General features: G+C 45.8%; 1 protein-coding gene across 1 annotated transcript in view; it reads right to left on the bottom strand.

The window, feature by feature from the left end:
- The window catches only part of PAPPA (pappalysin 1), a 267,860-nt gene that overhangs the window by 164,513 nt on the left and 86,201 nt on the right, over positions 1 to 17,146 (bottom strand). The window contains exon 7 of the mRNA XM_070795369.1: positions 15,764 to 16,262. Within this exon, the coding sequence (XP_070651470.1) occupies positions 15,764 to 16,262 (499 nt within the window). The remainder of the gene's footprint in view (positions 1 to 15,763; positions 16,263 to 17,146) is intronic.

Here is a 17,146-nt window from a genome sequence, read left to right as displayed (position 1 = left end):
GTTCATAGTGATGCTTCCTAAGGCCCACTTGACTTCACATTCCAGGATGTCTGGCTCTTAGGTGAGTGATCACACCATCGTGATTATCTTGGTTGTGAAGATCTTTTTTGTACAGTTCTTCTGTGTATTCTTGCCACCTCTTCTTAATATCTGAGTCCATATCCCCCCATAATTGATTATAAAATTCAGCAACCTTTGTTGCAATCAGATGTCTTCTCTGGTGTATATTAAAGTGTTCTTAGGACAAAAGGAAACATTAGCCTTTCATTGCTACATCTCTGTACCTAGCAGAGTGCTTGGCACAGGTGAGGTTTCCAACAATATCTGTTGAAGGAATTAACAGTTTGAGATAGTGCATAGGGAAAATGTCAAGACATAAATGATGAGTGTGGTATTCAGTAGGAACTGCACAGAACAGGACACAGGTAAAGGTTTTGAGAGAAAGAACAGTGCATTAAGACTGGCCTTCAAGCTAAGTCAAAGGAAGTGCTAAAGTTCAACGACAATGGTCAATTGAAAGTGTGCGGTAAATGGTGGAAGGTTCTGAGGAAGATATTGCGGCATGCGTCACTGAACGATGGGAACTCACGAGTGTAAAAGCAGGGGACTGAATGCAAGGATTTCCTAGGTTCCCCGTCTTCAGCTGTATAAGTCAGAATGTAGATGATTTAACAGGAGTTGAGACGTCAAACGAGCACCCAGGTCTTTAGTCAGGCTGGGTTAACTCCACTGCCGCCTACCCTCCTACCAGACCAGCACCTGGTAGACGTGGCTCTTTCCATTCAAGTGCCCTTTTATTAGGAGAGGGCAATGGCAACCCACTCCAGTACTCTTGCCTGGAAAATCCCATGGACAGAGGAGACTGGTAGGCTGCAGTCCTGGTGAAGCCTGGTGGGCTGCCGTCTATGGGGTCACACAGAGTCGGACGACTGAAGCGACTTAGCAGTAGCAGCAGCAGCCCTTTTATTAAAGCTGTGCATCTCAGAATACTGAGATTCTGAAGCCAAGAAAAGAATCTTTGTCTGGGAAAATGAACTTTTGTCTTACAATGTCCATCCACTCTTGGTGACTGCTGTGAGTTCCAACTCATGGTCTGGATTAAATGAATAAAGAATGAGGAAGCAGGGATCTGAGAAGCCACTGGGCATGTGTATCCCTCCCAATGGGACTCGGGTCCACCCCTCTCACACAGGTAACACACAAACTCATTCTTTCCATGCTAACGACGCTGCCTTCACTCTGCATAAGGCTCAGAAAGGAGCAGATGTATACACTCAACTGATGAATTCCAGCAGCTTTTGAAATAACTGTCCAAAGGTTTGCCCTGGTACCAATTTACAACACAGTAGCAAATTTAATAAAACTAACAGTTTGCAGCCAAGGCCTTTGTTATTTTGTTTTAATCATCTTTTACCACCAATTGAAATGATTTTCTACTTTCTTGGTGCAGTGCAATAAAATACAAGACAAAGAATGGAGGGGCAACGTGGAAATTAGAAAAAGATTCCGAGTTTCAAATCCGGGGATAAGGTAACAGCAGGCTTGAGAGCTAGCTGGTTGTTTGCGTCCGGCGGAGATTTGAAGGGAAGACATTTCCCAGTCTGGGGGAAACGCCGCACCTGGATAGCATTAAAGCAAGGAGGGAGGAAAAGGACTACAAGGGACTCTTGTTTTTCCCGAACGCAACCAAAGGCGCTGTGTGACAGCTTCCCCAAAAACCCGTGCTGGTGATGGACAGGGCTCTTGATTACAGAGCAGGGCTTGTGACAAGCTGACCAGTCGCCAAGACCCCCGGGAGCCGAAACACCAGATACGGTGGGAGGTAAACAAGGCTTGGGCGCAGTGTGAACGCGAGGCCACGCCGGGGCCGGGAGCTGAGCGGGGGGACCGGTGACAGCCGGTGATGGAGCAGCGCTAAGTGAACACAGTTGTGGACGACTCGGGGCCAGCGCAGAAGGCAGCCTCCTTTCTCCTCCCCTTGGCCTCGCTGGGTGGCCAGCGATTTTATTACTGGCAGAGGGTGAGCCCCACAGCATTTTCGAATTTGGCACCACATCTAAAACCATTTGGGGGGCTGGGCGTCTTTTTCTTCTCTCTCCCCACCCCACACCACCATCACCACCCCCTGCAGCCCTCACCCTCCCCAAGAATGCTTTGGATTCGGTGAAAGTCTCCGCGTGCAGCTAGCAAACGACATTTCCCCTCGAATTTTGAAACCCATGTGCACTTGGGGAAAATGTAATCCTTATGTTTCTGATTCATTTACACTTAACTCATCAAAACGCTATTTTGTAAGAGCTATTTGATGTCCACGGAGTCTGCCGAGCCCCTTTTGTAAGCCGGGCTTCTTAGGAGCAGGAAGTCACGTTTTTGAAGAGAGGGAGAACTTGAACTTAAAAGATTGAGTTTGTTTTGAAATGAGGGCTCTCGGAGGGTCACGTGGACCCAGAGCTGGGCCAAATGCGTTCTCTCATTTCCTATAGCACCCCCCTCACCAGCTGCCATGACGTTACCAGCGTCCGCCTGCTATGATTTCACTCCGAGCAGCCGACGGAGGCGCCTTCGTGATCAGAGAGAGCTGAGCTCAAAGCTATTGAATCCTCAGGTCTGGCCAAACCCCAGCCCTCTGCGTTGTGGGGAAAGGAGCACATGCGCTGGGAATCAGGAAGCCCCAGGTTCAAGTCCACACTCTGCCGTCGAAGGGCTGTGTGACTCTGAGGACGTGGCCTCCCCTCTCTGGGCCCAGTGCTCTCATTTGTAGAGGGTCAGTACTTCAATGCTCCTCTTGAGTCCAAGAGTTTTTGACTCTAATTCCTAGACAGTAGGAGGTGTGAGAACCCCAGAATTCTCTCTGCTGAAAACTTGGGGACAGAGCTTGGATACAAGTAGCTTTGCACAAGAAGGACACACAGACATGTAGACATCAGGCTTCGGCTATCCCATGCTCACTGTCTCACTGTGGGCTGGATACTTGAGGCCAGAGAGGAGGAAACTCATTGCCCCAAGTCATACAGAAAATTAATGGCAGAGTCCAGCTTTCCTGGTGTTTTTTGACTAACACCCTTGGATGGGAGATTTCAAATCATTCAGTGTATAGGATACTGAAGCTGGGGCAAAAACACTCTGCTTCCCACTCTGACAACAGGAATGTGAACGCTGGCGCTAAGATGGAAGTGGGGACTGGCATCGCTCTGCATGAGGCACAGCGAGGTGGTGTCTGGCTCGTATTAAAGCCCATGAGTGAATGATTAATCCTGGGTAGAAAACAAAGCCCATGCCTTGTAACGTTATAGGTATTAGTGCGACAGAAGATTAACCCCATGACCCCCCCAGGGGACCTTTGAGAACATTGGACAACATTTGAGAATCGATGGATGATGAAAACAGGTGGTCTCACAGGTCCTGTCTGCCCACCCTTGATACATACACACACTCACACATATACATGCATACGTGCACACACCACATGCACATGCACAAGCTCACCTCTATTGTTCCTGAATCTATACATAGAAATGTCATGGTTCAAAGCCAACGGTAGCTGCCTGCCTGCCACTGATTCATAGACTGGTAATGGGAAGACACTTCCATTTCTCCTCCTCCTCCTCTCATCCCGAACCAAACATCCCTCTGTCTTCCCATCACGTGACTCAGTGACCCCAGTACCACAGGCACTTCTAGGACGCAGTCCTTTGCCTCCTCCCTCTGACCACCATGGGGTCCATCCATCCATCAGCACTGCCTAGCCCCATCCAGGGCCCTCTGCTCCCGCCCTGACGGCCCTAGATCAGGGCCATCTTCCGCTTCAGTGTCGGCAACACCGCCTAACCTCCGTCACCATTTACGGTCGGGGTCTCTAACCTTACATCCACCCAGGTAGCCGCACACAGCCAGGGAGCGGTCTTAAAACCAAATCTAATCTGGATCCTCTCTTATCTGAAGACACCAAGTGGATCCTCAGCACGCTCAGGATGAAGTCCAGGCCCTTTAGCCTGCCACTCCAGAACCATCGTTACAGACCTCCTCCTCTCAACCTCTCTGGCTTCTTTGCTCAAACTCTCCCCCTTCTCCAAATTTACCCCACAGTCAGCAGGAACAAACAGCACCGCCCCCACCCCCACTTCCCCATCTAAGTGGCCTGGCCTTAGTGTGCGTGTGTGCTAAGCTGCTTCAGTCGTGCCCAACTCTGTGACCCCATGCACCGTAGCCCACCAGGCTCCTCTGTCTATGGAATTTTCCAGGCAAGACGCCACCTTTTCTCGGAGGGTCTTGCTGACCTTTTAAGCTGAGTGAGGATCTCCTAGCCCTGTTGCTTCTCTTAATGTAACACTTTCCTCACTTTTGTTACCACTTAGGTGTCCCCTTCTAGTATTAATGAGATGAAGCTCCCAGAAGACTGGGATGGTTCCTCCTTTAATCTCCACTGCCCAGCATGGGGCAAGGAGAGCACTAAATCAGTGCCTGCAGAGTGAATGGCAGGCTGCCTTACATCATTTGGCTTCATCCCTTGACTTGAGGAATAAGGACACTGAGGCCCAGAGAGAAGAAGGAGGCCGAGCTGTAAGGTTTTCTTTACTCCTTTTGCTCCTCTGGTGACTAATCCGGTTGAGATGTTTAGAGGAAGACATCTAGTATCCCAGGTATCACCTGTACCATCACAGATTTCTGACCATTTACTATCTGCAAAGCGTTTACTCACCCATTCATTCACATCTTTACTGACCTACGTTTACTGGCCATCTGCTTCGTGCCTGTCCTTGTACGAGAAGCTGAAGATAATGCAGCAAATGCAACCTAGTTCCCATCTCTGGTATCTCACTGTCGAGCCAAGATGTCATGGAATAGGAAAAAAAAAAAAATGCACCAATGCATTTTGAAACTGTCTCAAATGGAGAGCTTGGAGAACTTTAAGAGAGAGAGAGAGTAGGTCAGGGAGGAGTTCCGAGGGCCCAGTGCACCTAGAAGGGTTTCTTTACAGACGGCCAGTCTCTGAGCTCCCGTGGGACATGCAGCCTGCTCCCTTCTCTCTTACTGAATTAGACATTCGGGGCAGGTAAGAGCTCCAGGAGGGTCTGAACAGAATGTCAGAGCTGGAAATGACTTTGAGAGTCATCTACCTAGGCCTTCATTTCATAGAAGTTGGGGGGGTGGGGTGGACTCGGGCCCGCAACTGGGGAGTCATAGGCCAGGAATATAGCACAATCTCAGGAGATCAGCACTGCCAAGTCAGGTCTCCTGATTCCAGGGCCAGCCCTTCATGGGTTTTCTCTCTTCTTCTTTAGCTCAGCTACAGAGATAAAAGCGCAACTATCTTTTCTGCCTCCAAATCCAGCACTGAACTCTGGAGCTGACCAGGAAACAGTTTCATTCGTGTGTCTGTGCATGTCTGTGTGTTTGTCTTTCACAAATACTCTCCGGCCAGGCCAAGAACAACCCTAATGAAAACCAAACAATAGGAAGAATCATGAACATTTCAGTCTTTATAGTCCCCCAGATTGCATCATGTTCTTGCAAGTCCATTAGCTCAATAGTTTTTCAGGGCACCCCTTGTGAGACTGTATGGATAGGAATCAGCGCCCCCCGCCCCCCGCCTTTTTTTTTCCAGGGATCAGAGCTAAGGCTCAAAAGCATTGAAAGAATCTGGCCAGGGTTACGCAGCAAGGCCCTTGTGTGCTGGCCTGGGAATCAGATCTCCTGATTCTGAATTCAGCCTCTCCTAAGTCATGTCTGAGGTTCCTGCTTTAACAGACACAACATAAACCCATTAAGTTCTGTCCTGAGGATTCTCATCGGCTCTGAGCACAGACTGAATGGATTTTGTCCACTCCTCTTGCCAATGCCCAGTGTGAGATAAATTCCTCCATTCTTCCCACATCTGTAATTACTCTGACGGCTGTTATTTTCCTTCTCTTTCCTAGTCATTTGTTTTCTTAAAAAATCAGGACTGGGTGCTGTACCACTAAGTCCAGCCCGTCCTGCCGACCCACAGGGAGAATAGCAAATGCACAGAGAAGCAGGTGACATCAGGACACCGCGTGCAACCCAGCTTCACCAACTCATTGTTTTCCAAGGGAGCGCTTGATCCACCCCACCCTGTAATAAAACACTAAATTAAAATCTATTCCTCCATGTCAGGAAATAACATTTCCCTCATTCCAGATACTCAAACCAGAAACCTGGGAGTCATTGGACAGCTCCTTCTCAGAACCCTTGAGGCCAATACATCGCCAAGTCCTGTTGGTTCTACATTGTAAGCATTCCTCCAATTCATCCGCTTCTCCTGCGAATAATCATCTCTGGCTTGCACTTTAGCAATAGTCTCTAAATGGATTTTCTCACCCTTCCTCAACCCTTTCTTCACGAAGTACCAAAAGCAATTTTATAAAAATACAGATCTGATGGGTTTAGCCCTCCACTTCCCAATGAACAAATCCAAACTCCATAACATAACCTCCCTTCACCATCCTGCCTTTGCTTGCATCTCCAGTCTTGTCTTCTGTATATCCCCCCTTAGTTTAAGAGGGAATTATGCTCTATTATAACCTCTCATAATAATAATCTTCAGTCTGTAATTATATTTTTATTTGGGCTATTATTCAGACCAGCCTTCCTATCCAATTATAAGATTCAGAATTATAGTGCCAGTGTGGAGATTAACATGCAGAAGACACTTCATATTAAAAGGCTGACTAAATGAATGAATATGCTTATCAACGGAGGCTTGAGTTCAACACTTAATTTCGATTGAGTCTTACTATCTGTTGTAGAGACACTAGAATGACGACCTGGTTTAAAAGTCAAGTAATGCATCAGACTGATCCATAGATGAGTGATCTCAATGGTGTTAGCACCAAACGGGGGCTCTTCACACTTTCAAAATCACGAGGGAACTTACGGACAGACAGCACTTCTATGGCTGCTGCTGATCCTGGAGATCTGGTGATTTTGCTAAACGCTTTTGCTTACCCTAATGTTCCCAGAGCCCGTATTTCATGCTGAGAGGTACTTGGCCTAAGACGGATGAGAGGGAGTTGTAGGTGGGTAATGCCCAGCTTCCAGAAATAGAGGAAGATTGTGCTGACTATGTACACTGCTAGCCTGAGCTAGGAACAGAGGCATTTGTTCTGGGTTTGTAGAAATAGCTACCAATCCTGATGCTCTCCTCTGTCCCAGTGGACAGAACATCAGAATGCAGGCAAGGCATGCATTTCAGCAACAGCTTCTTGGAAACCATGCTGGTCTGACCATGACCACACTTTGTCAAGCCTCCTTTTTCTCATCTGCTTAAATGTTCAAAAATTAGATGGAAAAGAAGTTATCTTGTGTGTGTTTATTCTCTCGCTTCTTGGAAACAAGAAAAACTAGTTTTAACAGCTACTTTCTCCATTCATCAAGATATCACCTTATCCTTTTTCTGTCATAACAATGATTACGCTCTATAGTTTGCCAGGCACGTCTGTTAGGGTCAGACAAGGAGATGTAAAACTTGACTCTAGCATCTATTAACTGGAAGGTCTTAAATGAATAACTGAATGACTTTATTGTTTTGAGTCTGACCTTACAAATCTAAAAATAAACCATACTGATAGCTATATCTCATTGGTGGGCTTATAAAAAATACTAAGCATATATGAAGTATTTCCTGGGGGTTTCCTTGGTGGCTCAGATGGTAAAGAGCCTGCCTGCAATGTGGGAGATCCAGGTTCGATTCCTAGGTCAGAAAGAGCCCCTGGAGAAGGAAATGGCAACCCGCTCCAGTATTCTTGCCTGGAAAATCCCATGGACAGAGGAGTTTGGTGGCTACAATCCATGGGTCACAAAGAGTTGGACATGACTGAGCATATATGAAGTATATTCTACATGGTAATTACTAGGAGTCGTGAAGCTAGTACTACCGGTAACCGACGATACCTGCATATGTAATGGTGGTTAACAGAGAGACTAAATTTAGACTCCGCTGAGGTCAGAACCTGGGTTGATTTTTATTAAAGGTGGCATGGTTCCCATCCAAGGGGCATTTGAGAAAGATACCAATGAATATATGATTTCTAAGAGTAACTCCTTCCTAAATGCTAGTTCATCCTTGACTACCCGTTTTACCCTAGATTCCGAGAACACTGATGGATATGCAGGTGGGCTGACATTAAAATCCCAATTTAGCAGCTAGGAAAACCAACATATGATAAGATTAACAATCAGACAGCACTTAAACATGTCAACGGACAAGTCACAGAAGAGGAGATGCAAAGCCAGTCAATATTTGACAAGATGCTCAATCATAGCAACACCAATGAAAAGTCATGTTTTACCCATCCAATGGGCAAAGACAAAGCACTTCCATTTGTTGAGTAGTCGTGACCATGAGTACAGTTAAATAACCTGTGGCACATTCCTACTGTGGAATATTATTTAGCAGTTAAAAGGAATAAAGTAGATTTAAGGATCAAAGTGGATAGACAGGCCAGATGACTACATCCCCTCCTCCAAACTCTACATGAGATCTGAGATTGAGCGTGCTCTTGGGCCAGGAAGCACATTCGATCTGTCCATTCATCCACTCAGTCCTTCATTTGTTTATGTATGTATCAACTTTTGATGAGCATCCGTTTTCCAACCATCCATCCTACGGCAAACTTCTTCAATAATCAACTCTTAGCTCTTTTAGGTCTCAACTTAGACAGATACAACTTCTTCCAAGTGAAAGAGAAGTGAAGTCGCTCAGTCATGTCCAACTCTTTGTGATCCCATGGACTGTAGCCTACCAGGCTTCTCTGTCCATGGGATTTTCCAGGCAAGAGTACTGGAGTGGGGTGCCATTTCCTTCTCCAGGGGATCTTCCTGACCCAGGGATCGAACCCGGGTCTCCTGCATTGCAGGGAGACGCTTTACCCTCTGAGCCACCAGGGAAGCCCGCAAGAAACCTTCTTCCAAGAAACCTTCCTAAATCATCTCAAGCTGGGTTAGAGACCCTTCTTGCATTTTATATCACCTTCTTATGCTCCTCACCCCACACACTTTTCATGCTGCAGCATAATCACCTGATTTTTTTTCCTGTTTCCCCTTTTAAACTGTGTGCTCATAAGGCCAGGCATCAGGGCTCTCTAGTTCAAGTGTAGAGGATAGCACAGAGCAAGACACCTAGTAAATATCTGTGAATATAGGAGTCATTACCAAACACGATTGAATTACTGATTTTCACCATTTGGTTGATGAATGAAAGAAAAAAAAGGAACAATTATAAGAACAAAGAACACATGACTAAGTGATGTACAGAAAGAGCCAGGAAAAGAAATGGCCCTAAGAAAAACCATGAAGTGGTGACTCAGCTGAGAGCCACAGAAACAGCATGAAAGAGCCACCTGTTTCAGGTGGCCCTGGTTTGGCCTAACATTTCCCAATCCTTGACGTTTAATATGGCATCACATGTCAATCTTATGGCTAAGATCTGGAGGCAAGAAACTCGTCTCTGAGAGGTCTCACTTTGCGCTACTGCTGACTCATTCTTCACTCACTTACCCAACAAGCATTCATGGAACCCTGACTCTGTTACAAATAAGCATGTTAAATTTTGCACTTAAGAATCTGAACCAGGTAAGAGGAATAAACATACACAGCTAAAGATAAGATACGTCCGACAGTGATCAAAGACCAAGGATCACGTTATAAGACGTTTCTGTTCCAAACAGGGTAGAGTCTCAATGACGACAGGTCACCCAGCCTTTACTATAAGTCACGATGAGACCCTTCTGATCTCTGTTCAAATATCACCTTATCATAGAGGACTTGCCTGACAACCTATCTAAAAATCACTATATTCTAACCAACTGGGGTACTCTGTAATGCTCCCTGGTTTGTCTCTTCCAACTACATCACAGGGATCAAGTAAAAGTAAGGGTCCTCTCTGCTCTATTCACTACTGCACTGCTAGTGCCTTGAAGGTGCCTGGGTTCATGATGGGAATCAACAAATATACTCCCAGAAAATGAACTAATGAGTGAACTATAAAGTTTCTGAGCTTATCGATGGGGTTTCTGAATATGTGGAATCCAGAGAAAGAGACTTAGGGTTTGATTTGTGAAATGTGGACTCATATTCACAACAATTTCCACCGAGATCACATGGAATATATCCTTCCTTTGCTGTGCCATGCTGTCCTTAGTCGTTCTGTTGTGCCCAGCTCTTTGCGATCCTATGGACTGTAGCCCACCAGGCTCCTCTGTCCATGGGGATTCTCCAGGCAAGAATACTGGAGTGGGTTGCCATGTCCTCCTCCAGAGGATCTTCCCAACCCAGGGATTGAAACCAGGTCTCCTGCGTTGCAGGCAGATACTTTATCGTCTAAGCCACCAGGGAAGCCCATGAATACTGGAGTGGGTAGCCTATTCCTTTTCCAGGGGATCTTCCCTACCCAAAATCAAACCAGGGTCTCCTGCGTTGCAGGTGGATTCTTTACCAGCTGAGTTACCAGGAAAGTTCATACTTCCCTTATTATTATTCATTTACTCCAAGACTTATATTGAGAATACCAAGGATGTGAGGTGAAATAGAGATTGTGTTGGCACCTTAATAGGTCTGAATATGAAAGAATTGATAGATTAATTAATTTGGACAGACAAATAAGCTGGTGGGGAGAAACAACTTTTGAGAATATTTCTAGCTCTAAATCAATGATTCTAAGAACAGAGAGGTACAACCAAAGTAGGCAACAGACAAATTTGTTCAACTAGAGAATGAATAATTAATAGCACTAGCATTGAAGTTGATGGAACTCCGTGCAAACCCCAGCAATGGTTACACTGTTTGATAGCTGTGTAGACTTTGAGTTTTAGGCTCTATCTGTAATTTGGGGTATAGGACCACCTACTTTGTGGAGTTGTGCAGATTAAGTCAAATAAGATCGCCTAAGCAAAGACCTTAGTATATGTGTTTGACATATAGTAGCTACTTAGTAAATTGCCACTTCTCCATTTCTCTTCAACTGCTAAACCCCTTCCCATTCTTTATTCAAGAATTATTCAAAAATATTTACTGAATGCCAACTTTGTGCCTGGAATTGTTCTAGGCATGTGGACCACACCAGTGGATAAAGAGGCAAAAATCCAGTCCTCAAGGAGTTTATATTCCTCAGTTACAGCTCAGTTCTTCCAAGTTTGGGTTAGAAACCACTGAATTGACAATGGATGGATGAACAGATAAACTGATGAATAATGAACGTGAGCTGCTATCTGCTGTTCCTGGTTTGCTTTATATCTCACTTTCTCCAAGCCAAAAAGGTTTAGTTTTATCCAGAGTCTTTATTTATTAGAGACAACTGGAGATTCAATACAGACCCAAGGAGCATGGTGCCCAGTGCAGAAGGCTTGACAGTCAAGTTAGAAACAGAAGTATCCTCACTCCTTCCCAGCCAGACACAAAAAGACCTGGCCATGTATTTCGTGTTGCTTGACTCCAAGAGCAGGTCTCAGGAACGGTCTGTGGGCTGGTAGCCTGTGAATTGTAATCCTGTCTTCTGCTTTCTGTATCTTGAACTTCAGCCAGCTTAGATGTAGGTCTGAGCTCTAAAATTCTGCCTCTGAGTTATTACAGCAGGTGGAGTATTGTGGTTGAGAAGGTGAGATTTGGAATTAGACCTGGGTTTTAAACTTGACTCTGACATTACCAGGCTTCCCTGGTGGTTCATTGGTAACAAATCTGCCTGCTAATGCAGGAGACACGAGTTCTGATCCCTGATTGGGAAGATCCCCTGGAGGAGGAAATGGCAACCCACTCCAGTATTCCTGCCTGGGAAATCCCATGGCCAGAGGAGCCTGCTGGGCTATAGCAAAAGAGTCGGACACGACTGAGAGACTAAACAAACACAACTACTCCCATTACCAGCTGTATTAGGTTGGATAATTCAGTCTTCTGAGCTTTGGCCTTTTTCTCTGAGCTTTACCTGCCTCATAAATACGTGAAAGGCACTTAAAGCAGAGTCAACATTCAGTAAGTGGTTATTAGATTATTATTGTTACCATTATCCACAAACTACACCTTTCACTGGGACATGCAGAACCAGTGAGGTCCATGCTGGGTACTGAGTCAGAGATAAACAGTCTCTGCCGAGTCCCTTTTACTATTAAAAAACAACCAACCAAAGAGAACGAATCACCTAAGAACAACTCCTATCCACAGAGAAAAGCTTTATATGTTGTCCCCTCACTTTACAGGCAGGAAAAAAATAAACAAAGGTGAAGCAACGTGCCTTCACGTCACATAGTGAGTTAGGAGCGGAGTCAGCACGGGTCCCCTTTTCCTCTGTCAGTCTCAGACCTCACTTAATGGAGAGCTTCCACTTACGGGAGACAGTCTGCAGTTCTGCCTCGCGCTGGCCAAGAGCAATCAGTCTACGAGCAGCGCCCATCGGGTAAGCACAGAAGCCTCTCCCTTCATCAATGTCATACCTTGGGAAACTATCTGCAGTATAGATAACAGAAAGAATAAATATTTTTGTTGAGAGAAAAAAATGAAGACAAAGGTCAAAGGGAATCATGTAATGGGTTGAGTCAGGGAAGAAAAAGAAAGCATTTTTTCTCTCCCTCCTCTTTTTCTCCAAAACAGTCTTTATATAGAACTTGTCTAAGAGCCAATTTATTTGATATGGAAAAAATGTGAAAGCAGTGAAACACACACACACACACACACACACACACACAAAGAGGTATTTGTGTTGGAGTTTAGAACTCGAATTACCAAGAGATAAAGGAGTTGAAATAGTAGGTTGACTTGGAACGGTATTTTATTTTTTCAGAGTCTCAGAGAACTTTCAAGTCAGGAAACGGAACCCGGCCCAGCCCAGGTCTCCAATAAATTCCTTGGGACTCGAGAAAGACAAAGAGGAAAAGGTCAATGAAGGACTCAGTCTAGCCCTTGTGCCTGCAACATAGTCGGGGCCAAAGACACGTTTGTTGAGGATGAAGGGGCAAATGGTACATAGTCTGGACCTGAAGAGTGGTGATTTGGGAGGAAATCGGCCTAGGACTTGGCATTTTTACCAAGCGGTTAAGGTCTTCAGCAATACAGTGTGAGTGTCTAAGGAAAGAGGACCGAGTCATCTCTGAAATCTACGGCTCCCAGCACAGACTATGGCACCTCGAATGTTCTCAGTACATACTTGTAAATTGAATGAGCAGTCAGTCGTGTGAGTAAAGAGAACTGGGAGCTTCCTGGGGCTTAGAGATCAGTGAGAATAATAACTAGTAAACTTCAAACAGCATCAGAATCATCTGGAGATGTCCTGTATGCAGAGTTTCTTAGTCAGCAGTCTGGGCTGGGGCCTAAGAACCTGCCCTTTCTAAATTCTCAGATCCTGTTGATGCTGCTGGTCTGGGCCATACTTCAAGAGCCTGCTTTGGTGCAGAGGTTCTTAAACTTGGCTGCAAGTTAGAATCAACCAGTGAGATGTTAAAGGCCTAAGGGTTATGCCTCATTTTCCTACTAAATAAATATCTGGGGCAGGACCAGGAGGAAGGAGGAGATGGGGATGTAAATGAGCTGGAGATGATTTTCAAATCCTTAAGTTTTGTAATGTGCAACTCAGTCTGAGAATCCCTCATCTAGTACAACCTCCTCCTCATGGATGTAAGGCCTCTGAGGTCCAGAAAGAGTAAGTGACTAGTCTAAGAACATACAGCAAGTTAGTGGCTTAGCTGAGAAGAGAACTTCCAGTGTTTTTACTTCTTTAGTGCAATCTACCATCCTGTACTTATCAACCCATGCTAGCTCTTACAGGCTCACAACTCCAGGCTAAAAAAAAAAAAAAAAAAAGAGCTGTGTCTAAGTTGAGGTTTTAAGACATCTATTATTTCTTCTCTTCCTTGTTTTATACAGAAATGTTAAGTGGATGCATATTTATAGAATGTTACCATTCTAGACAAGTGAGGAGATGGAAGAGATGGGGTTATGGAGGATTCTCAAGGCAAGACGGTCTTTTAAGTACATCCTCAAACACAAACCTAGGGCTCCCTCTCAGTTCTTAAACAGATGTTCTTCATCTCTGAGTCAATGAACGGGCAAGGGTTTGCTTGCAATGTGCACGTTAATTGCCGGCCTTGTAAAAGGAAGTGCTGGTAAAGTGTCTGAAAGTGGTTCTGTCTCTTAAAGAGATTAAAAGTTTCCTCCAGAACTTGGTTTCTATTAATAACTGGCTTAGCACATATTTTCAAACAGACAGAGCAGAGATTGTGTCTTATATCATCTTAGAACCAAAGAAAGTGCAACAAAAGGCCCATAGTTACCATCGACTTCAACATTTTCATCAGACAGAGAGTAAATCAAAACTCAAAGAGATTGATTTATCTAGCATGAGTAAGTGGAACAGCTGGGGCTAGACACAAGGTGTCTGACTCCTGAGCTATTGTTCTTTTCAGTTCTCAAAATGTTCCCTATCTATGTCACTTGTACATAGAAGAGCTGAGGTTCAACAGATGTGACTTCATAGACTCTTCATAGACTTCATATCCACACTAGGTGAGGCTAAGGCTCCCTCATTTGTTAAATTAAAGCAGAACTTGGAATCACATCTTTAATTAAACAGTGGTTAAGTGCACTGGCTTTGGAGCCAGGATGAATTCCAATCCTGATCTCACCACTTCCTAAGTATGTGATCTTGGACAAGTGACTTCACATCTCTAAGCTACAGTTTCCTTCTGTAAAATGAGAAGGAGACTAAGGCTGTGGTTGTGGAGAGGATGAAATAAGTCAGAGATGCAAAGACAGTAACCCATGGCTTGGCAGAGAGGAAAAGCACTCATGGCTTCATAATAAGGTGGTGCCTGTCATGAAACATAAATCCTTAGGATATTTAAGGAAGAAGTGATAGAGAGATGACTTGAGAAAGGAATATTAAGAACAAACATTATCTCACATCCAAGCAACGAGTACCCAAAAAGAATCATGGAGACCTAGAGCTGCGAGGGCGCCGAAGAATCAAATGGGTATGAACCTCTCTTCTTCATTGGAAAACAAAGACGGTTACTGGTTATGCTCACCTGCCATCATTATCCCACTCCAGTACTCTTGCCTGGAAAATCCCATGGATGGAGGAGCCTGGTGGGCTTGCAGTCCATGGGGTCACTAAGAGTCGGACATGACTGAGCGACTTCACTTTCACTTTTCACTTTCATGCATTGGAGAAGGAAATGGCAACCCACTCCAGTGTTCTTGCCTGGAGAATCCCAGAGACAGGGGAGCCTGGTGGGCTGCTGTCTATGGGGTCACACAGAGTCGGACACAACTGACATGACTTAGCAGCAGCAGCAGCCATCATTATTTTTAAGCAAACATTTGAGAACATGCCCAGTTCCCAGCCAACCTGCTGTAACTTCACCCTTTCCTCAAAAGGCAACCACAGTGCAAGAATACACTTCCATGTAATCCAAAAAGGAGATCATTAGCAAACTCCAGTTCTTGTATTTTCATTACTAATAAATGACTTTCTTGCTAATCTCATCCAGCCTCCTTCATTTCACTGTTGGGAAAAGTAAGCTACAGAGAGGTCAGAGAGGCTTAGAGTCCCAGGTTAGACCTGCCACCAGCATTCAGGACTCATGGTTCTTGGTCTGCTGTTCTTCCCACCATATCAACTCACCCAACGCGAGGTGACAAATCCCCAGAGGTGAGTCTGTGATCACCCTCCTTCCAGTGCAGGACACTCTGACCCTCCTCACATCCCTCTGCAACCCCCCGCCCCTACCTGATCATCTCCCTGTCCAGAGAGCACACTTACGTGTCTGTGAACCTTCTACTGAAGTGCAGGGTGGAGGCCACGTCCACCTGGAGAGGAGGATCCCGGACCACCTTGTACTGCAGCGGCTTACACTCCAGGCAGAGTGGGCTGTCTGCCACGGAGGTCAGCATGGCCGCATCAATCTCCAGGTGCTCATCCAACGTGTAGATCTGGACGCCATACACCTCCTCTCCCACATCCTGGAGCTTGATGGTCAGTGGGACATCACAGAAGACGTTCTGAGGCCCCAGGGAGATGTTATTCCCACTGACACCCAAGAGTTTGATGTCATTGACAGCCCCACTAGAGTCCCAGTCAGTGGAGACAAAGGTCACCCAGACGGTCAAAGACTCAGGAACCAAGGGGTAGCGGAATCTCAGGTCAAGGTGGCAGCCCTGGGGCTCAGGGCAGGCTGGAGGGACCGTGTGTGGGTTGACGGCTGAATTGGGGCTCCAGGTGCGGACGCTGGACTTACAGGGCTGCTCAACATCTGGATGACCTGTGGACAAGAGATGAGGATATGAGCTCTGAAAGTCCTCAGAGTTTCCTGCAGCCCTCAGGAGATACTGGCCAGACTAGGACACAGAGGGAAGGTAAAAAGACAGGGAAGATTCTCAGTGTCTTGGTGAATCTGCTGTGCTCACAGCACTTCTGCTCACTCCTACCCCAGTGACGTGGATCTGAACGAACTGAATCACGAGACGTTTGGTCAAAATTACCTTCAAATAAGTTGCTTACAATGGAGTTGCTGCCCAAACTATCCTTCCTCGTCTCTCACTTGATGGAAAGAAAGAAGGGATGCATGCTAAACACCCACTCTGTCCTCTGAACCAGTTTAATTCTTGCAAGGACTCATTTCTGAGGTGAGGCCACCAAGGCTTAGAGATGTGGCGTGAACTAACCAGAGTCTCACAGCTTGATGTGTAAAAGTCAGCACTAGAGCCTAGCTCTGTCTCATCCTGCAGCTCCTCGTTCTCCAGACTGAACGTGAGAGCCACTAACATAAACTAGACTCCCTCTGGTACAACCTGCTTATAAGGACAGAAGGGCCAGAAACCTCCAGCGAAGAGGAGGTGAGTTATGATAGCTTCCGCCTCTTGGGCTGAGTTTCCGTGGAGGAAACTGTCTAGAACCCTGAATGACAGAGCTGGAACGCAGCCCTGGAGCCATCTTATCTCTTGCCTCCCCTCTTCTACATGAGGTCATTCCATGCCACGGAGCTTCTCTGAGCCCTGTCCAGCTGGACTCAGGGAGGGGAGGGCTGCTTGGGAGGGGGGAGAAGGAAGGAGAGAGTCTTCCAGTCTTTCCCCAGGGAAACGATGCCTCATCCCCACTGATCTCAGCCTGAGCAGTGACTTCTGAATTTTTCTCGGCTGAGATCAT

The sequence above is a fragment of the Bos indicus genome, chromosome 8 (assembly GCF_029378745.1).
Source record: "Bos indicus isolate NIAB-ARS_2022 breed Sahiwal x Tharparkar chromosome 8, NIAB-ARS_B.indTharparkar_mat_pri_1.0, whole genome shotgun sequence".
NCBI lineage: Eukaryota > Metazoa > Chordata > Mammalia > Artiodactyla > Bovidae > Bos > Bos indicus.
This window is presented reverse-complemented; position numbering and strand designations above follow the sequence as displayed.